Source organism: Ciconia boyciana, chromosome 8, assembly GCF_034638445.1.
Source record: "Ciconia boyciana chromosome 8, ASM3463844v1, whole genome shotgun sequence".
Lineage (NCBI taxonomy): Eukaryota > Metazoa > Chordata > Aves > Ciconiiformes > Ciconiidae > Ciconia > Ciconia boyciana.
Genome location: NC_132941.1, coordinates 13,922,371 through 13,949,848, shown reverse-complemented (window position 1 = coordinate 13,949,848; position 27,478 = coordinate 13,922,371). Strand labels below are relative to the sequence as shown.

At 38.4% G+C, this 27,478-nt stretch overlaps 1 protein-coding gene across 4 annotated transcripts; it reads right to left on the bottom strand.

Annotated features, from left to right (window-relative positions):
• Nucleotides 1-212: 212 nt before the first annotated feature.
• SCG3 (secretogranin III) lies at nucleotides 213-27,478 on the bottom strand. Of its 4 annotated transcripts, none has more exons than XM_072870062.1 (12): nucleotides 26,834-27,469; nucleotides 26,085-26,137; nucleotides 25,462-25,507; nucleotides 25,150-25,365; nucleotides 23,952-24,094; nucleotides 22,696-22,857; nucleotides 22,194-22,371; nucleotides 20,154-20,270; nucleotides 8,428-8,511; nucleotides 7,675-7,803; nucleotides 5,007-5,087; nucleotides 213-718 (listed from the first exon to the last, which is right to left on the bottom strand). In XM_072870062.1, exons 1-12 carry the CDS (start codon nucleotides 26,916-26,918, stop codon nucleotides 600-602), a joined length of 1,413 nt encoding a protein of 470 aa, XP_072726163.1. In that variant the 5' UTR covers nucleotides 26,919-27,469; the 3' UTR covers nucleotides 213-599. The 4 variants fall into 4 exon arrangements, with proteins under 4 accessions (XP_072726163.1, XP_072726164.1, XP_072726165.1 ...); XM_072870063.1 differs by having other exon boundaries at nucleotides 5,019-5,087; nucleotides 26,834-27,466; XM_072870064.1 differs by lacking the exon at nucleotides 22,696-22,857 and having other exon boundaries at nucleotides 26,834-27,478.

The following is a 27,478-nucleotide window of genomic DNA, read 5'->3' as shown; positions in this document are numbered from 1 at the left end:
AGATGCATCAGTTAGCTCAGGACACTATAGTCCAAGTTATAGAATACTACATAAAGAAATAAAAAAGGGTCAAGAAAAAAAAGGTATTAGGATTTAAAAACAAGATTTCTGGATATAAAATCATATTAAGATTAATGAAAACTTTAATAGGTAAATTATTTTCAAATATTTTATTTAGAGAACTATGAACTATTTTCTAATAATGCCCTTTACATAGTTGCATCTATAGAAAGCTAGTGGAGTGAGAGCAAAAAGATGTAGCATTAAAAGAACTTTCCATCAGAAATGATTGGTTTATCTACAAAAGTAAATCAAATACAAATAATAAATTGAAGAGAACATGACATAAATATTCACCCCATCAAATAGAGATTCAATGTCAGAATTTGGCGATTAGGGTTGATTTGTCAGTGTAGGAAAATACAGTATGCAGTCAGGATACGGAGCACTAGAGCTCTTCATTTCTGTCTAGAAAGTTGTCAGTACAATGTAAACATAGCATTTCTAATGATACCCTCAAAATAACAGATCGTAAGTCATTGAGCCGGGAATGGGGGAAGCTATACTATTTTTCTACATGTTTGGCAGCCACTAGCTTTTTACAGGCTGCCATATATGCGTTTAATTACATCAGCCTCTTCCTTGTCCAGGATGCCCTTGTCCACATAAGCATCAGCTTGCTGATCAATGAAATCTCTCAGCTTTGAAAGATCATAGTCTGAAAAATAAGAATTCATTTCCACAATGAGTCATTGCCATTACACTGCTTCACCTAAGAAACAATGTCATTGTAAAATTTATCCAACAAATGCAATTTATCCAACATGAAGGGAATTCACTACAAGTGTAACCTGCGAAAACAATTAAAAAAAAAAAAAAACACCCGCACACAGTCTTTCTACATGTCATGGTGCTTTTAATATTCAAGAGGAATAATCATCTCTTGCTCTTGATTGCTTGCTGGCAAATGCTAAAGTAAGAATATTTTCTGGTCCAGAGATTTGATGATCTAGTCTGCATGCAAAAGCTGTTGTTAAAACCCTATTATTTTCACAACTGTCATGGATTCAAAATAAAGTATTAAATTGACTGTTTCCTATTGAAATCCCAGGAAAATTCCCACTTACTACAAACACCTGTGGTGAAAATTCAAGAAAGCAACTTCCTGAAAATAAATCGAAATAATACAATTATTGACCTTGATACAAACATAATATTCTGACATGAAAAATATTGCAGTGAGTAGTCTTTATGACAGTGTTAGTGTCAAAGTAGTCTTTGACAATCTTTGTATGTCGATGAGCAATACAGTGCTGAAAAGACCCTTCCTCCTTTTCTGATAGACACTTGCATCTATGCAGCATGATTCACACCATATACATTAAATAGACTCTTCCTATGCTGGAAAACATCACTATTTTCCATGAAAAGAATTCTACTTTCAAATAACATAAAAAGGTAACCTATTGTGTAGTCGTAACTCTGGCAACAGATCCAGTATATTCACACATAAACACAATACAAGTTTCAGTTACATAATTTACTGCATAAAATGTAAAGCTTAATTTGTTAGAATCACAAGCTATTAGTCTGGAAAACATCAATGTCTTAAGGGTTCATACTAAGTTCAATGAATTAATATCTTTCACAAAAACAGACACATCCTGAATTTTTCGGTATAAATTACTTATTCCACAGACAGAACCTTCAGAATCTATTACTACTGATTTTGTAATGTACTCCAATGTATATCATCATACAGCAATAAGTGGAAGGACCGTCTTTCAAACTGTACATTCTCAACAAAACAGACAATAATGACTTTCTGTCTTTTTATGGTTGAGTGACCAAAACTGGATAGAAATAGAAAGACATTAGGAAGCAAATTAACACTTGCGATCATTTTAATAACAGTGTAAGGCAATTTCAAGTGAGTAATACAGAGAATTGATATTCAAAACTCCCCTCTCCTGCAGAGGTGTCCTCTCCATATCTGAGTTAATAGGAATTTTTCTATTTGCTGTACTGAGGCCAGGATTCACATCTGGTCTGTTACCAGCATTACGTAAGAGAATGTAACCTGTTTGTCTCTCCGTCCTATCTGAGTAACAGGGACAAATAGTACCTAGCAATTTAATAATAAGGTTGTGAGATTTCATTCATGTTGACAGAATGAGAGTCTCCAGTGAAAAATACCATGGAATGGAAATGATTGGAACAACACATGCTAAGCTGATATAATATCCACATTATTCACATTAAAATTCCTGAGCTTATTTTTCTTCTAGAATAGTATTTACAATATTGTAAATATTGTAAATAGTATTGTAAAGATCATTACGTGGAGATTTAAGGTTTAATTACTAAACATTCTGTATGAGATTACAACCATTAAGATATTATCCAATTCTCACTAATTTGTATATCTCATGGCAATTTAATTTGATTTTTTTCTAGAAATTGATAACTGTTAATTTCTAATACTTATTTACAACCTATTAATTTGTGCAAGTAATTAGAAAAATCAGCTTTGGTTTATATTCACCACAACAGCTGCAGCATTACACTGAGCTGTGAAACTGCTACAGTAAATGAAGTGAGGTCTTATTTGCATATTCAAATCAAGCCATTTGCCATTGCAATTAATTATAGAATTTACTTTCATTCCTGAATGGCTACTGTTAGTGTTACGAAACTATAAACTACCTAAGTATTTTGTGAAAAATCCAAACATGCTATTTGCATGTATTAGTTAAATGACTCATGGTTATGTTCTCTGGAGACTAAATGCAATAGAATACCCAGCAGCTGATGTCTACTGGTGGGAGTGATGTTAATTTACACAGGAGAGGAGCTGGTCTTAAAGAGCATTGGTTTCAAAGATCAAGCCAGGTCTGGGAGATTACTAAGGATAGGGCCAGAGAGCCTATATATTGTATATATGCAAAACAAACTTTGGACACAAAAGCCAATCAGGCCAAAATCTAGGCTTTTGACATGTTTCTCTTTAAATCATCCAGACCACTCAAGTTTACTTGCCTCCTTCATAGGCAATTGATATTTTTAAACTGGGAAAATGCAAATTAACATTTCCAGGGTCATTCATCATTGAATGAATAATAATTTCTACTGAAATTCATAGAAAGTTAAGGATTTACAAACATTTGCCTGAAGAAAACCTAAACCTCTTCAAGTATATTCAGTGAGTAAAACAATCCATGAATAGGGGTGGAAAAGACTGGCCATTTTAATACACAAATTACTTTGTGAATCACTTTTCCGCTAGCTCCTAGATGTTAGCTGGAAGTGGAGAAATGATTGATGAGCACATCAATAACACCTAATCTTGTACTGAAGAAACATAGTGCAATGCATTCACGGTTAGATAAGCTTAACCTGACTGCACTTCCTTTAACATCATCCCAAGAGAACTGAATTAGCATTTTGCAAAAACAAAAAGTATGGAAAGGCACAATAAAGATAATGTATCACAAGAGTAAAAACACTATTCTAATTTTGTCCTAACTTACACTCACTTTAAGACCCATTTCTATTGCCAGAGGACAATAAAGATATTTTAGTGCAAATGAAAATCCATCTACGCAGAAAGCGTACATCTTAATGCATTCACAGGCAGATAAAATGCTATTGATCTGCAGTCACAGCCATTTTCAGACTGCAGTAGTGCAGAGGAAAGGTTACTATGAAGAGGAGTGAGGGGCTGCCCAGTCAGTATGTGTGATACAGAGAAATAATCACACATGACTGAGATCTAATTACTATAATGAGTACACCGATAAACAGAAACATTTATTAGAAATGGCAGGAAAACTCTTGAGCAAATATGTATGTCTGTTGCTAACTGCCATTGCTGCCATTGTGTGGAAATTCTTTTAAGACGGAAAAAATTAAAAAACCCCTTCTTCCTATTATGGAGTTTCTATATAGGAAAATGAATGTGTTGGGCTGTAGGCATGCACTCATCTCTAAAATGTAATTCATATACACTTGAACTCACAGAGAGGGTGGCTAGATTACCCAGGGCTAATCTCATCTCAGATCCTCCTCTGCTTGGCTGGTGCAAGAAGCATCCTTCTCGCCAGGTGCCAGTCATAGCCCAGGGACGGATCCCTTGGCTAGGAACCTTCACTTACAGAGCGGGTGATGGCAGAAGACCGAGCAATGGCAGAGAGGAGGGATAGGAGGCTGGGTTTATGTAAGATCTTGACGGCAAACATGATATGGACAAATAAAGATCTGGGAAAAATAAGCTAGAAATCCTGCTGCTGTTAGCTCTCTCCCTCCAGCTCTCATACAGCCCTGCCTCCGAGGAAGAGTCAAATGGTGGGGCAGCTGGTGAGCATAGCCTGTGCAGCTGCTTCAGTCACTGCTCCCCTTCTACACAGCTTTGCGTGAGAGCTACAAGTCATTAGAGTTGATTTGGGCTATAATCCAATATATTACAGTGCTAGTGACATAAGTTTGTATCTTAACTATTTATGGTTATGAAACAAAATATTGCTATTTGTGATGGTATGCACAGTGCTAGCCAGATGCACTGAGCTTTTCTAGACACATCCAGACATTTAAAATACATTTACCTCATGTATAAAATCATAATTAAAAGATACGTTGAACTAAGAAATGAAGCACTAGACAAAACTGACGTACTGTTACCTGGTGACACACAGATCACCATGACTATCTGGACAGCACGTGACTAACCTCTAGCTGGTTAGTCACTGTGTTTTGTGGCCAACAGCTGTTTGAGCCAGTTTACATGAATTTGCCTTAGTTTACTATTTTCATTCATTGATTTAACTTTTACATGACCTGTATTATTTAACTCTAACATCACTAATTATCACTATAATCTAGACAAGCACAGTTTCACAATACTATTATTTAACTTAGAACATAATGCTAAGTTATACAACACAATTTAAATTACATGCTTTGTAAGATATATGGTGCCCACCCCAACGTCAAGGCTTTTTACTTCATACCTTCTTTGTTACCTTGTTTGTTGCGGTTTTTTAGCCATTCTATGTTCTTCCTGATTGCTTCCAAATATGCCTCAGCTTTCCCTAGAGGAAAGGATGAGAGAGAAATCAGGCACTTACATCAATGATTGATGCAGCTTGCTTAACTGAGTGAAGTTGGTCACAGCGAAGGCAGATTAAAACTATTCTTAGTTTCTGTTTAAAAGCTGAGTCCTGTCAACTTTAGTCAGGCAAAATTCCCACAGATGGCTAGCAGGTTTTGACTGTGCAAGATTAGTCATCCACAAACTTAGGATCATGGCTTTTTTGATCTGTATACATAACTTTTGGTGGTGTCCACAGATACTGCATATGTGGATTAAAGGCAACCTGTAGCTTTTTGATCATAATAATTGTTCAGCAAAGATGAAGCTGTTAAGACAGCAAGGAATGACTTAAATAAGACTGAGAGCTTTGAGTATCTCATATACAAAGTGTCAGAAAATTCCTCCATTCAGTAGCACTAACAGCATACAGCAAATCTAAGATTGTGATATTTTGGAAAGACAAGCTGAAATACAGCTACTTACATTTACTGAGAAAAAGTATGTATTAAAATTACCATGATAACTCCTTGTTATAGCTGAAATGTTAAAGTGATGGCTATTTTTGGACCAGAAAGCACACAGGACAGAATTAGTTCAAGGATTACCTAATAAGGCCCCTAAGGAAATATTCCAGCTAATGGATTTTGAATTCTTAACTTGGCTGGAGCTTTATTGATGTAATGTTCTTACATTTGTCAGGAAAAAAAAACCCCTAGTGTAATTAGCATGTAGAAGGCTACTACTGCCAACTATGCATGTCTGGTCCCATTAGTAAGTGGATACAGTATTAGGCATACTGTAATTTTTGAGCTGGGAGTGCAGAGTTAGCTTTATAGTAAGTTACTCTGTGAAAGAGCAAAGGGCATTGCATGATGAGACAAAGAACTAAATACTGATCCAATTTAAATTTCTAAAAAGCTATTGGGCTGAACATTTTTCTGAAGGTAAAGGAAAATAACCTGAACCAAACTGAACAGACAAATCTTCACCAGACAAGCAAAATATGTTATTTATCACTTCCCATGGGTATTGAGACAATTTTTCTTTACTGTGAAATTAGACAGCCGTCTGGAGCTATTTTCCTCTTCTATGCTCAAATGACCATTGCTGGAAAAAATGCCACCTTCTGTCTGTGAGTGGCTACTAGTTTATATGCCTGCACTGCCCACAGGACTGAACCAGGTGACCAATGAACTACAGTCTACTGTAGCCTTGATTACTGCAATTCGTTACCAAGCATTTTGCAATGAAAACACATGCATCCAAAAAAGTACGAGCATAAAACAGCAACAGTGCAAAATAGGTTATAAGCAATTTTTTTAAACCAACTGACTACAAAACACAGGTGCTTATGCTGAATCCTTAGCAATAAGAACCCACTGAAAGGTTTCTGCGCCAACGAACATCCTCCTTCAAAAGTTCAGCATTCATTACCTGACAAATCTCCTGTCTATACATCACTTCCTAAGAAAGTCCATTAAGTCTAGCCAATAAATTGCTGATGAAGAAGAAGGTTTTTGTGTGCAGGAGGGAGAACTTACTCTGGAGATGCAGCTAGACTATGGAACTCGCTCTATCAAAAGACATGGCTGAGCCTGAAGCACTATACTGTAACCATCACTTGCCAAACTAACTTCTCCAACTTTCCTTCCCCTCAGTAAGTTCTTCATCCACACACAGACCTAGAATGAATCCACTCTTGTCTTACAAGTTTACAAACAAACCACTTCTAATTCTAAGATTTACTTCTAGTACAAGCTGAGAGAGACAAAAAGTTGTATTTAAATATTTGAGAGCTATGTTGGACACCACAGAAATGCTTGGTTATACAAGATTTAACTAAAAGTATAGCAGTGCTTGTCTTTGGTTTTGGGACACAGGCTCTGAAGTTTAGTGTAAGGAGGCACACTGTCCTCTGCAGATTTGTTTTGAGATATAGCAGCTGATTTGCATCCCATGGACAGAGTGACTTCAGCTAGTACAGTCTAATGTAGCATGGCATGTGGCATTATGTGTCATGGTAAGGCAACCAGGGTAATAAAAGTACTACTGTGCTAAGTTTGCTTATTGAGACACTAACTTACTGTAATAGGTTTTCAAAGTTATGTAAAACAGGTTAATTGCTGATGACCCTTAACCTCTGGCAGTGAGTAACACAAATTGTTTCACTTTGTAGAACTTTTCAGCACCTTTCAGTACCAGCTTGTTCTAACACAAACTAGAGAAATCAACGGGCTCACTCAGTATATTGAATATCCTGATGATCTGATTTCACTGAAAAGCTACAGATGCAAAGAAGCAAAATCTCTCTGCACTACTGTGTCAAAATGCATTTCATATTGCTCTCAAAAGGGGCTATGAATTCTGTGAAAGTTTATGGCCTTACTCAGCAAGGGATATAGTTTCATATATTTAAAAGTAAGCAAATAAGTACACTTCCGAATCAAGCTGTTGTGTGCTGACTCCTTGTAACTGTAAACTGAAGATATTTATGCTAACACAATGGAAAAACAATACCAAAGATAGGAAAAGATTCCAATCACTTGGAGCGTACATATGTAGCAAAAGCAATGGCTATTTTGTACCTCTGGGCTCTTCACTGTTCCCTGCTGCATTTTGTTCTTCATTTTTCGTAGAATCCTTTGAGATTTCGTATTCCTTTTCCATTTTAGCCGCTTCTTCCTTCGTACTGTCTGCTTCTTCACTACTCTTGTCTAAAGAAATAACAATAAGAGCAATTTTGTATCAAATGTACAAAAAGCACTTCTAAATCACATCAATGATGTGAAATGTGTTTTACTTCAGGAAGTAAAACATTTTGACTGATGATTGAGGAAGAACCTTATTGGAGTGTGGCTCAAAGTGGTTTCTAAAGGTCATCTCTACCTCAGACCTCTGGAAACAGGAATGCCTGTTTCTGCTCTTACAAACAGTGACTGAATACAGGTGACTAAAATGCAATAATATGTAGTTCATAAAGGCACATTCCTTTGTGCAGAGAAAAATGATAGGAAATTTGCATTCACTAGATCCAACGTTGACAAAGAATTATTTTTTTTATTATTTAGGTCTTAAAAAGCATTGACACAGCTTGTTTTTGTATATGTGTAATGCCTGGACTCCACCGAAGAAAAGGACAGTGAATATACTTCTCAAAGATTGGACAATTAAGTAAAAATTCCTCTCTTCTTGTGTGTTTAGACATCCAAGCTGTGGCTACAGGTCCTTGAAGGACTGTATCTTTAACTCCAGTGTGGTTTCTAAAGCAATTAGCATGCTTTTAAGTGAATAGGTTAAAAAATGTGTTATTCCAGGAGAGAAAATTGCAGAATAAGTACCTGCTGGTAGCTTTGTCCTGGTTTTAGTGGAAGGGTTCTCAAGCTTCTTCTTTGTCTGTTCAGCTATCATTGTATCTAAGTTTTCTAGAAATCAAGGCAAAACAAAATCAAACCCCAGTTATTCTTCAACAGATATGATGCAGAATCTACACTATATTCTCCACAATACCAGTTTGAATGGTAAGTAAAAATCTAAAAGAACAGTCTTCATCCTTGCCTCTGAAGAATTAATGCAGAGCCAACACTAAAAGAACAAACAAATAGCTATATGGAACTTTGATCAATCTTATTTAAAAAAAAAGAACAACTAAATCATGACAATAGGTGTACCAAATATAGCCAATATTCATAAAGACAGTAAAAGTGTGCATCTATATTCTAATTATTTAAGTCATGTAAGTCACAAAATATAGATAACTATCTGTAGCAATTTGTTCTGATGAAAGCAATGAAAGGGTTCAATTAACTTCACAAAGTGTACAAGACTGTGAAATATGTGATTCATCCTGGTGGGAAAATATTATCCCAAACTGCTTATCTGTCTGGATTTTATATGGTTTCATTGGAAAAGAAGTCAATAAAAGGTTTTAAATTATATTTAGATGAAATAAATAAGTAAATTGAACTGATTAAAACAAATATTTTTTAAAGTTGCTGAGGTCAAGCATTTACCTGAAAACCCAGCAGACAGCCGTGGCCACGTATACAGCTCTAGAAGTCTAGAAAATGTTTTTCTATGCAAATTTCAAGGTTGAACTCATCTAGTTTGAAAGTAAAAGCTGGATGGATGTTTCAGATATAAACATTGTATGCTTATGTGGGAAAAAAACCAACACTTAACAGATATTCACAAATACAGATCATCATACAATCTGCCATATTTCCTCAGTCATATTATGGACATGGTGTAGAATTTTATTTCCTTTTATCAGCTTTTTTTAAAGGTTCAGTTAAACATGGACCTAAAATTTTATAGATGTCAGCTAGTTCGTAGGGTATTTTGAGAGACTTCATTTTGAATTGTCAATATTCCCTTTATATAAACAGCTAAAATATTCAGTATGAGATATGGTAACTGTGGCAGAATAGATATTATAGGGCTAGTAAATATTTTAGACCATATCTTCTGTGTAAGGCCAACATTTTATCCATCAGCCAAGAGCATCTTTTTCCATCAGAAATATACTCAGCACTGAAATCTAAAGATTACTTTTTTAGCAAGCACATTTCTCTTCATGGCAGATCATCATAAGCAATTCTGCCTGCCATCTGATGAGAAACCACGTAATCCTGTCTGCCTGAGTCCTCTATATTTTGTTATTTACATAAAATTAAAATGTAAGCAGTTTTTGTTGGCACCTTGCCTGATTGCACCCTGTCAATTCTACATCACATTAGGATTTTTCTGTGAAAACTATTTTCATTTGGTACATATCCTTTTAATGTGATTTCTGACCTTGCCTTAAACTAAACAGGTCTGGGCTGGGTTACAAGCTGGATCAGACATACTGATGAAGAAAAAAACAAGCTAGAATTATAGTGGTGGTATTGATGCCTCACTAATCACTTGATCCAAAGCTTATTGAAAGGACCGTAAACATTCCTTTCAGCTGAGCTTAAGATACTATTTTTTATCTTGAATCAGTACCATACTAGTATTCCAGCAGGAATATAAGGATTTCTCTGTTGCAAGAGGCACAGTTTTTAGGATAAGATTATACAGCTAAGAACTTAAAAACCCTTTGTAAATTCAAGTGAATAGATTATTCTCCTTCACTAATTCATGCAAATGCAATAATGTCACTGATTTTAGAATCCAGCATAATCTATTAAATCAGGCTTAATTTTAAGAGTAAACATAGTATTTAAAAATAAATAGGAGTATTTAAATGTTTAAAATGCCACACTTATGTAAGTGCATTGATTCATAAGTGCCTTTCATGTTCTCTCTTAAAAGTATCTGCATCTAGGCACTGCTGCAGTAAGCTTGTATTAGCAGAAAACAAAAAGACTCCACCACAAGATGGATTTACAATCTGCTTAGGCATCTTTAGATTTAAATATCTGCATGCTGATAATATTTCCAAATGTTTTTGTTATGTTGATAGACTGTAGTGTTTAAAAGTTGTACACATATCCACATATAGCATGTGCTACTGAAGGCAATACGATTTATATTCCTCCATTATTCAGTTACTTCTATAAATCCCCTCAGGAATTCTACAGTTTCTCTGAGTCTTTTGATTTGGCTAACAATTTCATTTGAGCTCAATATATGAGTAATAAACAATATTTATTACTACTTTGTCGAGTACAGTAACATGGTAATATGCATTGTTTTCCAGCCACATGCATTGAACAGCTAACATCTGTATAAGAAGTATAATATGGCAATGTTGGCCACTAATGATCCAAGCTTTGCCATTAAAGCCAGACTGAATATGATGACAATTATATTCCATTTCAAAGCTTTATTTTGTCAGTAAAGGTATAGACAAGTTTATATGACAGGCCTTTTAATAAGGACTACATTTTACAGGAGAAATATTGAATCCATCTTGATAGCTGGATGGCACATCAACATGAATCTCAATTTCATAAACAGCTGTATTTTCTGCGGGACAGAGAGGAGTTAACTATGTAAGCCTGTTCATGTTTATGGGGATTATCTGGTGTACCTATATATATAAAATAAAGAGAATGTTACTAGAGAATCCCAGTTCTTCTTGAACAGGATTTATTGCCCTTTTTTCCTCTTCAGAATTAACATCTTTAACAGCTGGTATTGTTTCAAAACATGTTTGTACTTGTCATATGTGGCTAGGCCAGGGCTGAACAATATTTGCTCTGAGTTACACTGATGGAGTGAGTCATCTTCTCAACTGAGATGTGCCTGGCCAGCAGCTAAGCAACTGCATGTCGTATTTGGAGGTCTAACAAGAATTACTTTTCCGGTATCGTTTCCCTAGCAACGTAATTTTTACAGAGGAAGAGTTCAGAAAGGTACTGACCTTTCCACAGAGCCGGCCACTTATTTGAAATGGCACTAATTAAAACAACAGAACAGTAACTACTGAGCTAATGGAAGCGACCTACGTTGGTAAAATAGGTCACTCCTCTGGCGGCCAGCTTTCCGCGGAGCAGTATAATCTCATCACTCGCACCAGACAACAGGAGTCAGAAGATCTGGTTTCTGCCTTGCCTCACTTTCTAATTTGCTCTTTGATCTGGGATGATTCACTGAAACATTCATGCTGCAAGAGGGCTCCTATTTTGAGTAGGCATTCTGCAATGTCCTAGGCCCAGTTTCTACAGTCGCTACACACCGATAGATCCTATTAATTGCATCTGAAAATGCAAATTCCCAGCACTTCTGAAAGTCTGAAGTCCTTTGAGTTGGGCATTCAAAAATCTGAATCACATAAAAGCAGGATGCTTATCTTTACTCTGGGAGAATACACTGCAGTAACACCCTTTAAATCCATGGAAAAAGATACAATGTGAAAAAATATTACAAATTAAATTACTTTGTTCTTATTAGAGAGGCAGAAACTAATGTACCCATCCAAGTATTTAACGGAATTGGTAATGGAAGCGTGAAATGGACCCTTCTCTATAGATAGACAGATTCATGGTGTTTTCCGGACTCTTGCAAATTTTCCTGCAAAGGGTTTTTTCATCTGCATAATTGTCTTGCACCCGGCAGGCAGTTTCACATTCTATCCCCATCAAATTGACTGAAGCTGAGATTTCATGTCATTAAACTTCCACAGAAAGACCTGCTTTGCTGTTCTGTTTTCATACAGCATAGAAAGGCTGTGTTTATTAAAGGAGAAAAAGGGATGATCATGGTACCTGAAATCAATCTTAACGATAGCTAAAAAATGAGTTTACTTAATGAGTTCATACACTACAGCAGCTTCAGGGGGAAAGCTTTGTGCTGACGACTGCTTGTATGACATGCACATATTTCAGGTATTAAAAAAGCACAGTTCTCCCAGGGCTCTTCTGTCTCCTGCAGCAGATGATCCTTAAGAGCTTGCAAGGCCTTTTTCCATCTGTGACAAAACTCAGGACATCTCAGCATTTGCTTGTGACTATTCTGTGGGGAATAGCGTGCCTGATTAATTCTTTGGCCAAATCCTCCTTTTAGCTTACATGAGTGCAGGTCCAAGAACTGTCAATATCCACTGGATTTTCACCAATGTAGCCAAAAGCAGAGTTTGACCTTTAGTCAGCTCGTATATGTATCACGCACATGTCACATAAACTGCTTAAACTGTGATGAACAAGAGAAATCCCTCAATTGTGGAATTACAGATGGGTCTCAGCCTTGCAAATCTCCGTTTCCTTTCCAACTCCCTGCCTTACATGTCAAGATATGGCATTTTCTTTTTGAAACTTCCTGTTTGACTGATTTGTCATGATGGTGTGTCTAAAGCCTAATGCTGCCATGAGGAATGACATGTCAGGTGACAAACCCCAGGTAGTAAATGGATTACAGGCAAGATGGTCAGAGTGATTTGAAATAAAACAGCAGCAGTATCGCTTGGCAATCAGATTAAAAGCAACTCAAAAAGTAAAACACAATTAAATAGATGTGTTTTGAGGTGAACAAAGCTCTGACCAAGTCTCCTTTATTGTCCTCATTAAATTCCCTACCTCACAGACTATTTATCAGATTTATCCTTTCAGTATTCCACAGGCATTTTCTTTGCATCTCTCCAGGTCTCCTAGAGCTGTGTGGTGCAGTCCTTTCCTAATCCTTTCCCATCCTGAGGCTGCTACGTGGCCTGTGCACACATTTTAAGTATTTTGATAGCATGCACTTTATAAGCACAACGGTTTGGGAATGAAGCAGCACACAGCCACCTCTACTGCAGGAGTGGGATGGAGCTTAGTTTTGAAAGTTCAGTGACACCCTCTTTACCCTGCACCCACATCATCATCTCAAATCATAACTTATGGTCTCAGTGCTCAGCTGTCAACAGAGAGATACTGAATTCAGAACGTAAGGTTTTTTATGCAGCTATTAAATACAGTGAGAAAAAATAAAAGCATTGCCCTCCTTTCTTCAGAAACACAAACCACTTGGTAGGATGCAAAACCTAGATTTTCAGGAACTAAGCAATACACTTGTCAAAAAAGACACTACAAGGAGATGGAGATTTCTTACAAAGTATCCAGTTGGGAAAGCATAGAGGAGGCAGTGAAGGGAAACAGAAGAAGAGGCAATATATTTGCAAGAAATAGCTGCAAATTTAAAGGGAAGATAGCGATAAGCAAAGGAATGAACTGTAATACATTCGTTTTGGTTCTTGTACACATGATTTGATAGTCATGTAATGTGGTGGGAAAAAGAATTAGTAACACTACAACTACTGGATCTCTCCCAAAAAGATATCTGAGAAAATTTAGATCCTATGGATATTGGAAATACTATGCTCTCACACATATTGTCACCCTCAGGTGATGCCCATTTTACTGTAGTGTGTAGTGGTTCTGTTTTCTAAGAACTGTGAGGTTAGCTGGCATAGACTTTTCACACCACTGCTACCCATTTTTTTTCTAAGCAGTGAGAGTCTGAATGGGGGAAAATAGGAGGTAAGATCTAAGCAGTGGGGGCAAAAAAACATTTATGTGTTTGTGCAAATGCAGAAGTAGCATGGGACAGACATGGATGAGGCATGGGATGAGGCTACAGAAAGAAAAGCTATAAAGCTGCAGTGGGGTCTGCAATCAACATACTTCCTAGATTCCAGTCTTGTCTGGGACCTTTGCACACCCTCTGTCCCCACATGCTTTTATCTTACCTCCATGCAAATTCATCTTGGGTTTAACTATTCACATATACTTTACACCATCACTGCTGCTCCTCAGTGTTTGGCCCACTGCCCCCATCTGAGGTGCCCCTGATTTCTGCTTTTCAGGTATGTGATAGTCCTTGATCTTCCTAAGAACAGTACAGTATACTGGCATCTGTATCACCTTAGTTCATCAGATATAAAATAAATAGCAGAGAAAAGAGAGCTGCCTGAAATTAAATAACTCCCACTGGCAGCTGTATGCATCAGTCATATGACAAAGTAATACTGGGCAAGGAAAATCACCAAAGGGAAATTCAGATAGGGAAAATCAATTAAAGATTTTAATGCTTATGAAGAAAACCTACAGTAGCAACAAAGAGCCCTTTGAAAGAAAGGACATTAAAAAGGAAAAAGAAGGTACTATGCATGAACAGTTCCCTGAAAGAAATACTGTCAGTGCCCTTCATCTCCCAGGTGAAAATGAAGGAAAGAACAAAAGGTCCACATGACATTGTCCATTTATCACTTGCAGCCTCTGGCACTGATTTAGCCACACCTTCCCTCACCCCTTTCAAATCACACAGTCTGCATCAGGGAGCATCTGCTTCTGAAGACAGTGAGTAGGGGAAAGATGATGCCAGTCTGTGCTTTGATCCCCTCTTTGCCTCACACTCTTGGCTCTGTGCCTGTTCTTGCCTAACTAAACAAATATCAGGGTCAGACCTTTGGCCTGCAGCATCTGTGCAGATGAGAACTTCAGGGATTAGTCACAGTATTCAAACAAGTCCTTCTCTCCCAGGAAAAGGCCAGATTGTGTCTACTATGCACTGGCCTACGCCAGAGAAATTGCAGAGCTCTGCCTTCATCAGAAGTGGAGCTGTTGAGGGTACCAAGTGTGAACGTGAGAGGCAGAACAGCTATTCTCTACTCCTTAGCATGGAGAGGCAGGGGCATGTTAAAAATCAACATAGGGGACTTTCTGCCTTTTCTATTTCCCCTGGATTTTTGTCAGGCAGCCTCAGTCTGGCTAAAAGAGAATATTATAGTAAAACAACATCCCAACAGTAACTTTAGAAAAGGACCAAACTAATGAGTGTACGTATACCTTGACAATAGCTCACCAATGAACCATCCATTTCTCTATTGCTACTGTGTCTTGCAGTTTGGTCTTCTTTCTAATTGTCCATGGAGAACAAATGATGAGGGGGTAGAAGAGGTAAACAGAGACATCTGTTCATGCCCATTTCTAACCAACACAATCTCCTACTCAGTCACGGGGGAGAGTGTGGATTCTGACAGTGAGTCAGAGCCAAAGGGAGGCGGTGTGAGAGGTGGCTTTGGTTTGGTCTATGGAAGGAGGCAGCTGTGACTCAAACACTGCATACTGATGAGCTGGAGCAATTTCTCTATTTCCCTCCTAATTAAAGGGGGGTTTGCTCCCCAACCAGCCTGCTGTGGGCTGTGTGTTGTACACTGTGGCTCCAGTAAGCTAAATGCTCTACTAGAAGGAGGTGAAAAGTGGGATCCCCCTCAGAAAGAGCAAAGCTACAGAGTGCTTAAACTTAACTTGCTTCCCACTCCTTTGCCTCTTTCTCTTCTCCAATGTTGTTCAGCTATGGAAGGATACAGAAGCCCTGATTTAGAAACTGAAAACAAAATGACCAACCTCAATCATAAGATGCGATAAAATACGCATTATATGCAGTACCATGGTGAAGCTTCCATGTATCTGTGAGATAGAGAAGTACTGATGGCAAAAGTTTGTCCTACATGTACTAGTCAATAAATGAGAACTCCAGACAAGAACACAATGTGCACATAACTAATTTACATTTCTAGGGTAATAGTTCATTGGATAACACAACTTTAATTTGGTTGGGGTGCAATGGATAGATTTGCTACAAATCCACTCTTGTAAGCAGTGTACAGCAGGAGAATATAATCCATGTACTGTGTAAAAAGAATTCGTACATACACACTGATGCCTCTTAAAAATTTGTCTATTATGTCTGAAAGCTCTATTTTTGTTATGGTCCACTAGGCTCTAATTACAAATATTTCCTAGAATGGTTCTACAAATCACTCATTATTTTGGTCTTATTAGTGGGAGATGATTTACAAATATATCCGAACAAACTGGCAGAAACCATTTGTTCTGATTCTAAGCTGACAACAATATTATTAAAATAAATGGATTACAAAACTATAGTTTACTTTACATAATTACTATAAATAGAGCTTTTACCAGGATGGTAGTGGACTGATATGCTTTCATTTTAAAACTAGCTAGATAGCCTGGCATATGCAGGAAAAGTCACTCAGCACACAAAAAATTCCTCTTCTTTGTGAGGTGTAGATGAAGCTTTTTCTTGATATTTATCTGGTCTGTGATAGATGGGTCTGATAGAAAAGCTATCAGAGTGAATCTCCACCATGACAGTACTCAACAGACAGAAGGAAAATGAAGGAAAGTATGATATTATTCACAAACTAATATTCAAACAGTACAAGTATCTATGCAATACATTCCTTATTCTGCTCTGCTGAAATCAAAGTGAGTTTTGCTATTGGCTCGAACAGCGCTTTTTCCCTTGAAGCACCATGAAGGATATAGTCCTTTCAGTTCTGCGTGGAAAATTCAGTATCAGCTATTTATGCAACAGAAACAGTATGAATGCCATGAATAATGAAATATTTTACGCTGAATCAGTCATAACTTCTCTGAAAGCTTCTTGCTGCTTTCTGCTGGTCATTATGTGGAGGGATTCCAACTCTTTCATTCCACTCCGTCACTACACTCTTGGCAACAGCAATCATTGTTTCAATAACTGTCCTAAGTCCCTCTCAATACTCAACCTGTTCAGTGATAACAGCCTGTGCCTCTAGCAGGTTGGGGCAAGCAAGGAGAGTTCAGCTGTTTGGGCAGCATTTGCTGGATGCTGACTACCAACCCATAAGTGGGTAAGTTGATACCACAGTTGGATCTAATTCACAAGCCACTTGTGTAACTGTGATCCTGTGTCATATGATTAATTACCTTATGCTTTCTGTACCAACAATGTTTGTCCATTCTTTTAATTGCAAAAACGATTTTAAAGCAGCTTTCAATCTTCAGAGGGCAGAGAGACTTTCTAGAAAGATTTCTGAAAGCCTTTGAACAGGCTAGAAACATATCATGAGGCTTTCACTCCACAGAAGAATTTGCTCCCAGTACATCAAAATAGAGCATTCATAGTTAAGAAAGTATAGAGTGATAGAAGATAGTGGCATTTTGCCACCAGCAGACAATTATCAAATATGATGCATTACAGCTGAACGCACATTTTATATCCATTTGTTACAGCCTCTTTTTAATGCTTCCAGAGCTATACTTTCTGAGTACATACTGTAAAATGCACTACTTTTTCTCCTCTTTCATATATATGAATACGTTATTTTTGGCTTTCTGGGTTCTGTGTTACAGATTATATTTAGGATAAGGAAAGCTTTTAAATATGTATGACATAATATTGAATATGTGTATTAAAACATGAACTTCCTCTTCCTTGCATTTGTATGTGTGTGCATGTGTGTTTTTCTTGCAACACACTGCAGCTAGATCCTTTGTAACTTAAAGCTAAACCTAGTAACATCATTCACTGCAGCAGCAAGATACTTTCCCCTAGAGTAGGATACAATGATGATGACCTAATCTGTGGTTTCCAAATCCCAAGCCAGCTGTTACTGGTATACGCATTCAAATTCACTGTCTCTGCGTCCATGTGAGAGGCACAAAAGCTTGTGACTTGATTCAGTAAATGATTTATTATTTTCAATGTATAATTCAGGGACATAGTTTACGCATGGCTTCAGCCACAGAGTGGGGAAAAGTAATTTAGGCAGTTTCCTACTGTAATAAAACAGAGAAAGGATATAATCCATCTGCAGACCCAGTAGGTATTTTCCACCAACTAGCATGGGATCTGCTCACTGATTTTGGACTGAGGGAACAACTAAAAGCTGCCAATTTTTTAATTGTTTCTTCTCCCTGACAGACATTCATACTAATTCCTTTATCTGCTATAAATAAACACAGCTGGGCATCAATCCCCTAACCCACACTGCACCAAGAAACACAGTACCTATTCAAGTATTACTGGGTATATTATGTTGTAACTTTTAGTTCACTAAGGGTGGCAATAAAACTGCTGCCATTCTGATGGATACTCCAAGAAGCTAAGATTCTCCTGTGCTTGCTGTTCTTGAATATTTGAGAATATTAGCTCAATAAATGAAGGTCAGCTTTGAAGCCATTTCTCAACAGCAAGTCTAAAAAAAGAATACCACAGAAGCTACTTGAGACCTATGAGAAAGCTTTTTCCACTACAGTAAGTTGCTTTGATGGAGTACCAAATCCATCTCTGCATAAATCACTCATTTGCAAGGCAGAGTCTGGATACATCAGTTGATAGTCTTACTTTAAATCCAGACTAAATCAGACCTCTGAAACTCTTAACCTAATCCCTGCCCTCTGTACTATGTCATCATGGCAATTTGTTTCCAGGGTTACAGTATTTATTTACTCAAAGTAAAGCCAATGTGAACAAGTGCCCTGAATTTTAGCAGGAAAAATGCATCCCTAGTGTAATTCCATTATCTGAGTGGTCTTGCGTCAGGGATGAATTTAGCCTATTAAGTTTTGGCGCAACACTACCAGGGAGGGCAATAGCTGCTCAAGCCATATTATCTTCATTTAATGACACTGAAACCACTGTGCTTGTAATCAACCATTTCTTTGTGTGCATCTTTCTTTAAATGTACAGGCAGACAGAGAAATAAAGAGCTGAACTGTAGCATAAGTTGTCCAAATATTCCAAAATTCAAGGACTTCTCACAGAAAATAAAGGGATAATCTTGGTCAGAGATAGAATGGATTCTTTAGAGGGGAGGTGCAATCATGCACTGAATGTGAATCATGATCCACTGGATTTTTTGTAGCCAAGTAATTGATAATCAATCTGTACAGTTACAGTTGCATCAATCAGTCATGTATCTGCAACAGCCCATATCAAATAAGCCAGCAGAAGTCATGAAAGATCATTGCCAGTCCTATCTCTGTGACAGGCTGATTTATTAAGCTGAGAAATTGCCCTGATGTAAACAAAAACTTTTCAGGCTAACCCAGACCAGGAATACTTCAGAAAAATGAGAGAGTTTTGCAGAGCTTATGCAGATAAGCCCTTCTGTAGTGCTGTTTGTTTAACTAGAAAGGCTATCAACAGTTAATATAAATGAGTGTGTAAAAGCCAGGAGAGGTGTGTGAGAAAACAAAACAAAACAAAAACACAAAACCAGGCTGTTCCAAAATCCCTCTTCAGGAAATTATAACAATTTTACAAAATCTGCATAGCCACAGACTCTAAAATGGATCGAGGAAAGAGTGCTTCAAAAACTACTCCTGTGCCAAGATGTAACACTTTCCATAGATGGAAGGAGTTTTACTTGGTAGAAGACCATAGCATTAGGTCCCGTCTACTCTAGCTACTTAAAGATGACAGATTAAAGGTGCTGAAGTGCTGGATTCTTTTTGGAAAATGCAGGTACCTGATCCACCTCAATATAACTGAGCAAAACACTAATCTTCCCCGACATAAAGCCATTGAAATCAAGTGCACTTCACAGCTGTGAAAGTGGAATAATCCTCTAAATATATATCTGATAAACAACCTTTCCTTCATTAGATGGAAATATTAAAGCAGTATGGAATTCAACATTGCTATAATGAATGATCAATCATTTAGAAGTGCAGCTTTAACATTTTGAATGAACAAGTCTGAAACAGGACTCGTAAAAGCAAGGAAGATGAGAATGTAATTATCACTGTTGGTAGAGTAAGAACATAGCGTTAATAACACTGTTGCATAAAGTATGTACTCTCACCCAGATAGGAAACTCCTTCTTCTGGTGTGATTGTTCCATATTTAACCATCATCTTCACAAAATCAATCAGGGTTTTCATGATAGTTATCAAGGTCTCTTTCTCTTTTGCCTCTGTCTCTGTGTGAGGGGATAAAGCAAAACTAGTCAAAGACTTCAGGAAACTCAGAAAAAATCAGTTTTGCAAACTCTGCACAAACTTCATGCATAAAAAATTAACTACTCACTAAAAAGAAACTGCTGTGCTGGATTAGCAAAGAGAACTCCTATATATGTTTCCCTTTAAACTGCTCCTGCAAAATACAGCTGAATATACTTTAAAACTTCTGTGTTTGGTTCTTCTTTATAGCTTTTTGTCTTGAAGGTCTATGTTATGGAAGGCAAATGGTATTAATTCCATTCTACAGATAAGAACACTAAACACACTGAGATGAAGTGACTTGATAGAGCTCAAATTGCTGGTCAAACGGCAGATATAGGCAGTTTTCTACAGTCTCTGTCTTTTTCTTTTATTTGTCTGTGAACTACTTAGTAGACCAGTCTGGATCTGTATGAGGAAGGTAGCTCAGAGATCCTTTCTCCTACAAGATCCATGGGTTCAATGACAAAAATATAAAGTGTCTCAAATTACATTGTTGCTGTGCACAAGACCATGACTCAGGTACTGGGGAAACATAATATTACATGGTTGGGAGGATCATGACTCCAGAATAGGATATGAACAATGATCTTTCATTATAAAAATCCATCTTTCTTGCCCATACATATCTCTCATTATCTTCACTATCAATGCTTCTTAGCTTTTTCCACAGTGTTTATCTGCTGAACAATATTACTGCTATTTCTGCATTAGCAGCATGAAACTCCCCCATCACAGTTACACAAGCTCTTCCCACACCCCAGGTTGTCACTGAAGAACCCAACAGAGCCAGGGGCACTGTCAGACAGGGACAGTCAGAAACATACTCCCAGCCTTGGCAGAGGGCCAGCCCCATTGGAGAGCTGCTGAACAGGTTTTTTTATTGCTGCCTGCAATTTAACACAGATCTGTAGCATGCAATTGAATCCCCTCTCCTCCAGCTTGATACAAGCCAGCAGGTGAACAGCATAAAGCAGGAGACAAGGCAGAGATGTGCAGCCAGTGGGACCTGGTTCTATTTGCTTGATAACCTGTTAAACCCAACATGCCTTTCTGTTTTGTGAGTAGAAAAAGAACTAGTATGCAAAACTACCATGGGAAAATGAAAAGAACAGGAAGAAGAATATGAAGTTTGTAGATTGGACTTGAGCAAAATATGCCCTCAGGTTTTTCATTCTAGCTCTCCACTCAGGTATTTATGGGGACAGTCCGAAGCAAGATTAAGGCTCCTGCAGGACAAGGAATCTACAGAATAAATTGTGGCTGACTGTGCTGGAGAGAGCAGAAGATACGCTGGCTGCAGAGAGCGAGAGTGGGTGTGTGTGGTAGAGCGTGCTGACAAAGGGGCTGTGGCAAGGTGCCACAATCCTGCCTGCAATAACTGGAAGGCAATGATGTCTAGCACCGGAATAGGAAGAGACGTGCAGAGCTTTCATTGCAATAAACAGCAAACCTGTGGTTTGTGAAAAGGCTGGGAGGCTCAGACTCATTTACTGGTACCATCACTGTGAGGATTCTACTGTGCCTTAGTCGTATCTCTGTTGGCTTAGAAGACACGGATGTTACTGGAAAGATCTCTGGAGAAAACACTTGGCCAGTTTTTCACCATTTCCTTACGGGAATCAAAAGAATTCAGGACTCCTGAATCATACAGCACAAAATGGAAAGGGCTACCTAGGTCACACAGTTTGCAGTTCTGAGTGTTGTTCCTCCCAATGTTTTACCATACTCACTCACCAGATTAGTTTCTGCTATGCACCTTAGAGAACATTTTTAAAGCACATGATCTCTTGCAAGTAGGGAAGCTGTGGTGAAGGGAAGGGAAAGGAGTAGGAGAAAACAGAGAGAATCTTAATTTTCTAATTTTTTTCCGAAATATTCTTGTAAACACATGATGAGCTTACCTGAGTTAAGACTTTTTAATAGTGCGTAAAAGTTTGGAAAATATTGGAGGTCTTCAAAATTATCTTCAGAAGGCAGCTCATTTCTTCTTTCCAAGATATTAGATGATGACCATGTGTTATCCAGTGTATCATCAGTTTCTCCATTAACAAAACTATCCTGATCAGCTTTGCTTGGTGTCTCCACAAAAGACATAAAGAAATAATATCTATAAACACATTGCTTTTGGTGATAGAGTTAATAGAGCAATAAATAGCATCATAATCTTATGCCAACATTTTCCTAATTACGAGGTGAAGACTATACTATTTTCTCAAAGTTATTTCAATTTGGCATCTGGCTTAAACCTCAAAGTAACTCACGATTAGTTTTTCTATCTGATGGAATTTCTTTAAGAACACCTTTAGTTTCCAGATTGAACTAATTATTCCCTAAAGCAAAGCAGTGTATTGGTCTACTTGTACCATTTGGCAAGTGAATTAAAATGATTAGCTAAGAAATTACCATTCTTTCCTGTTGCTTTTCTTTGGTATCACTGTCTGCTCTGCTTGGAGGGTAATCAAAATCTTCAGACTCCTTCTCATGATCCTTTGCTTCATTTGCAATTAGCTGTTGTAAAACCTCTGCCACTTCATCTTCCAGGGTATAGGCCTGACTCTCTGTGATCTGTTAAAATATTTGTGCAGAGTACTTATGGAATATTGTGGTTTTCCTACATTAAACATCAATATGAAACCTGAGCTTTGTAAATAGGCTGCTTCAAATATGTTTGCTTCAAAGCTGAGCACAGCCAAATTAGGTGTAAAACCTTCACTGATGTGTGTGTGTGTATACATACAATTAAAAAAACACCCACCCACACATATAGTCTCCAATAGGAAAACAAACCCATATAGGGCTTAACACAATGGAGTCCAGCTTGAAAGATGGAGCTGCAAGTGTGGTATAACCATATGTGTATATATGTGTGTGTGTGTGTGTGTGTGTATGTTCTGCAACATACCTATGTACAATCGAGTAACTGCAACACAATACAGTAATACAGAAAGGGAAAAAGCAAATAGCTTTCTATGGCATCATCAAAATGTTTTCTCTTTGCTTAGTAACAGCTGTCCCTTGAATGAGAACTCTACCATGCAGCTGTCCCACAGCTCCCTTTGTAATCAGTGGGATTCAGCATGCAATAGCTCATTGCAAAATCTGGTGCCGAAAAGATAAGGTTAGTATTTTAAGTATAAGGATCCCATATTGCAATGGCTAAAACCATTGAGACATCCAGAGGTCGGAGACAAACCCAGTCTTGCTAAAAATCAGTAACAATGAGAAATGTATCCTCAACTAACCAGCATCATTATATGATGACAATAATTAGTAGGTGGATAGGAATGAGCTCAGACCTTTCTCCCTAAACATCCAAAAGAAATTGGTAATACAAAAGAACCCAATGAGAATCAGAAGAGAAATTAAAGGAAAAATGAGGGCAGACATGGGAGGAGTACAACCAGTGAATGTTTTTTCCACATCAGAAACATTCTGCAGTTTGGCCTATTTTGTTGCAAAGCCATCACAGGAACAACGGTATTGCAGAACTAAACCAATGTGCCCAAATTAGGCAAGAAGCTTGCCTAGAGCCTGAATCCCATTCATTTTCACTCAAGTCAGCATTATTAGCTGGACACAGTGTTCATCCAAACTGTTTTTTAAAAGAGCATTAAACCAACCCACAAAACAGCTAAATGAAGTATTAACAAGATACTTACTAGCCCCAGATTTAGAAGTTTTGAAACGATCTTGTCAAACACTCCTCTATCATTTTCCTCATAAATTCTTGCAGCGATTTTTTGAACAATGTCTTCAGCAGTCAAAGGAGTGCCATCTAATTGATGGAGGCCATCTGGATCATCTAAAAAGATTACAGTTTAACTGTGCGCTGCCTGTCCTAACTCATTTGGATTAGACATATTGTAAAAAATATCTGCCCACATCTTTTTCTCTTCAGAACAAAGCTGCACCTTTTAGACACATTAGGAATATACTTTGATACACACTTTAGAATCCATTACATCAGTCCCAATGAAAAGTTCTTCGTGCCCATTTTCCACATCTGAAATATGTCCTTCTGACTGGCTCTTTTGAAAGAGCAGAGATGAATGTCAGGAGTATACTCTCCTGTTTATAGAAAAATTTGTAAGAATGAGAGAACACTGCTCACATATCCACTTATATACATCTTCCTGGTATCTACTTTCACTGCATGGCCACTTAGATCAAAACAGATCACGACAAACGGCATACTATCTTCTTGTTTGGATTTCAGCAAACGAAGTTTTAATTATGCAGTCATTACTTATGGCAAATAATATCATCATGACCAATGGGAAAGTGAATATGATGAGTAAGCTTTGGTCTGTGATCAGCATACTTTGATATAATTAAAAATACCCTGAGCTAAATGTTGCTCACAACTCTCAGAGGACTCTCTTAAACTACAAGTCAATTAACTACTCCTGTAGTAAAGGTAAGTATTCTTTGGCCTTCAGTAACTTATTTTAGCTTTGTGATGAGGAAAATTATCTAACACTGCACACAACATTTGGAACAAATACATGTGATTTAGCTCTATATAAAAGTGCTTCTTCCTTTCAAACCAGAATAAATATATTTTCATTTAAAAATATGTCCCATTTTCCTTCCATCAAATCTGAATTGCTAAAAAACATAATGCAAATTACACAGTTGGATTTTCCTCCACAGAAGAAGACAGTGAAAATCAATAGCAATTCTTTTGTATTGTGTTTCAAAACCTAATTGTAATATGACAAGCTTCTACAACTGGAAATAATTGAAATTGCTCTCCAGTAACAAATAGAGCTCATGTTTAGTGGTGAGTACAACATTCATGATTGCAATCAGTTCTCAAGAGAAGTCTAAATTCACTGAAAGACGATTATAGAATACCTTGGAATTTATAATCCAGTCCACTTTTAGTGGAGTCATAGTCATCCACAAGCCTGCGGTTCTTGGTGGAGTCTGCATCATCAATGGCCAGTTGCTGTTCATACAAAGAGCTTCTAATTGATTCCCTCTCCTTCTCATTCCTCTCTCTTTCTGCTACTGATTTTAGCAGGTTCAGGTCATCAACAAAGGAATAATTTCTGAACTCTGGCTTATTTTCTGTAAAATATATCAATGCACACATGACATATAAAATCTTATACCTCTTTGAATACCATTATGAATATTGCTATAAAACCAGGACAGATGTTTTACCTGTGGGAGCTATTTTCCTATTCTTGTCTGCCTCAGCTTCAGCAATCTGATATACAAAAATAAAACAAACAAACAAACAAAAACAAACAGGCAGAAAGAATAAATACACTAAAACGTGGGATCTCTTAATTTATCAATATCAGCAGAAGCCTTAACGCCTGATCTTCATTCTTAGTAAGAAGTTTGCCTTAATAAGTAGAACGTGATTAAGCGCTTGGCACTTCTTGTCAGTACCACCGCATCCTCTGATCAGAATCAGACATTATGAGAAGCTGCAACAGACTTTCCATTTTAAGATAAATGCCAGTTATATTCTCCTTCAATCCAAGGTCCTGCTATGTTCCCATAGAGTATCAATACAAAGGGGTTACACACCTGTGAGCTGTTGGAGCTAACGACCTGCTTTTGGAATGCTGGACAGTAAAACTCTACATGCCAGTTCCTAAAAATTATTGACACTCTATTTTGTACCCAGCCCCATCAATATTTACTTTACTGACAAACCTATTTTTAACTCATTTGTTAAGCCATTAGGATATTCATGGATCTGGTACCTGAAGGCTCAAAATATTATGAGAATACCAAAACCAAAAAACATTGTAAATATTTTTTATTTCACTTACCTGTTCCTCCAAAGGTCTTTCTACACTTAATTGTCTGTTGTGTATAGCTTTATCTAGAATAAACAAACACATACATACACACTCAGTTATACGATGCATGCGACTACAAAGAGACAGCACATATTTTTTAATTTATAGTTTTCTCCTATAAAACATGGTGTCTTAAATATGATGCCAACTGCTAGTTCTTGTAAAAAAATTCAGTGTTTCTAGAAGAATGAGAACAGAATAAAGAAGTCAAACATTTAAACAGAGCATGATTGTTTGGGGCAGAGGAAGAGGTTCTGCAAAAGATGTAATGGCAATACAGATGTAGACTCAGTAACCCCTTTCTGATGAGAAAACTCATAAACAAATTGGGGGAAAAATGCTGTAAGAGATTGACTAAAATAGCAATAATCGGATTGGCACAACCAAGAGATTAAAAATCTCTTACATCCAGAATACCAGGGGAGACAGGGAGCGAGAGAGAGAGACTTGTGCAGAAACTGCTGCAGAATGGAGAGAACATTGCTTGGAAAAGACAGAAAAAATTCCGAGCCTTTCCCTCTTCCAGCACCTATCTCTTCACTTTAATATTAGATTGCAACTTCAGCGATCCAGTGTCCTGCATCAGGAATATTGTTTCTTTAGGATCTAATTGCTTTCAGCCAAGCGGAAGGAAAGTTTTTACTTTCCTCTATCTGTACCCTGCAAAACTTTCCCCACCTCGGAGAAAATGGAGACAATGTGTTAACGAAGGCGCCTACCTTTGCCCGCGGGTTTCGGGAAGCCATGCACCCGGCTTGCCAGCAGCGACAGCACCTGCACCACGACCGCCAGCCTGAGGAACATCCTGCTGCTGCCCAGCCCCTCGGAGGGCGAGCCTGGCCCAGGGACGGGGCCGCCGCCCGCGGGGGCTCCTGCCCGCGCTCCCTGCGCCGCCTTTGCGCGCCCCCGGCCCCGGCGGGCGCTGTCCAGCGCCGCGGTGCTGAAGCCGCAGAGCAGAGCCGGCCGCGGCGCTCGGGAAAGCCGTTGCCGCGCGGGCTCGGCTCCTCGTCCCCGCGCCCGCAGAAATGGTCGAGACCGTCCCCGCGGCCGGCCCCGGGCGGGGGGAGGAGACGGGGGAGGGCCGCGGCTGGCGGAGCATGCGCGGCCCGCTCCGCGCCCGCGGCCCCTTCCCTCCCGCCGCCGGGGCAGGGGGAGCGCTGCCTCCGCGGCGCTGCTGCCCCGCCGCCCGGGAGAGAGGGGCCGGGGGGGGCGAGCCCGGTTTGTGCCGCCGCCGGGGACGCACGAGTGAGGGGCGGCGTGGGGCCGCCTTCCCCCCTCGCGCGGGGCTGAGCACCGCAGCTTAGCTGCAAGGCAAGCTCTGGGAGCCGGCCACGGGAAACTCGGCCGGCTCGGCCACCCCAACG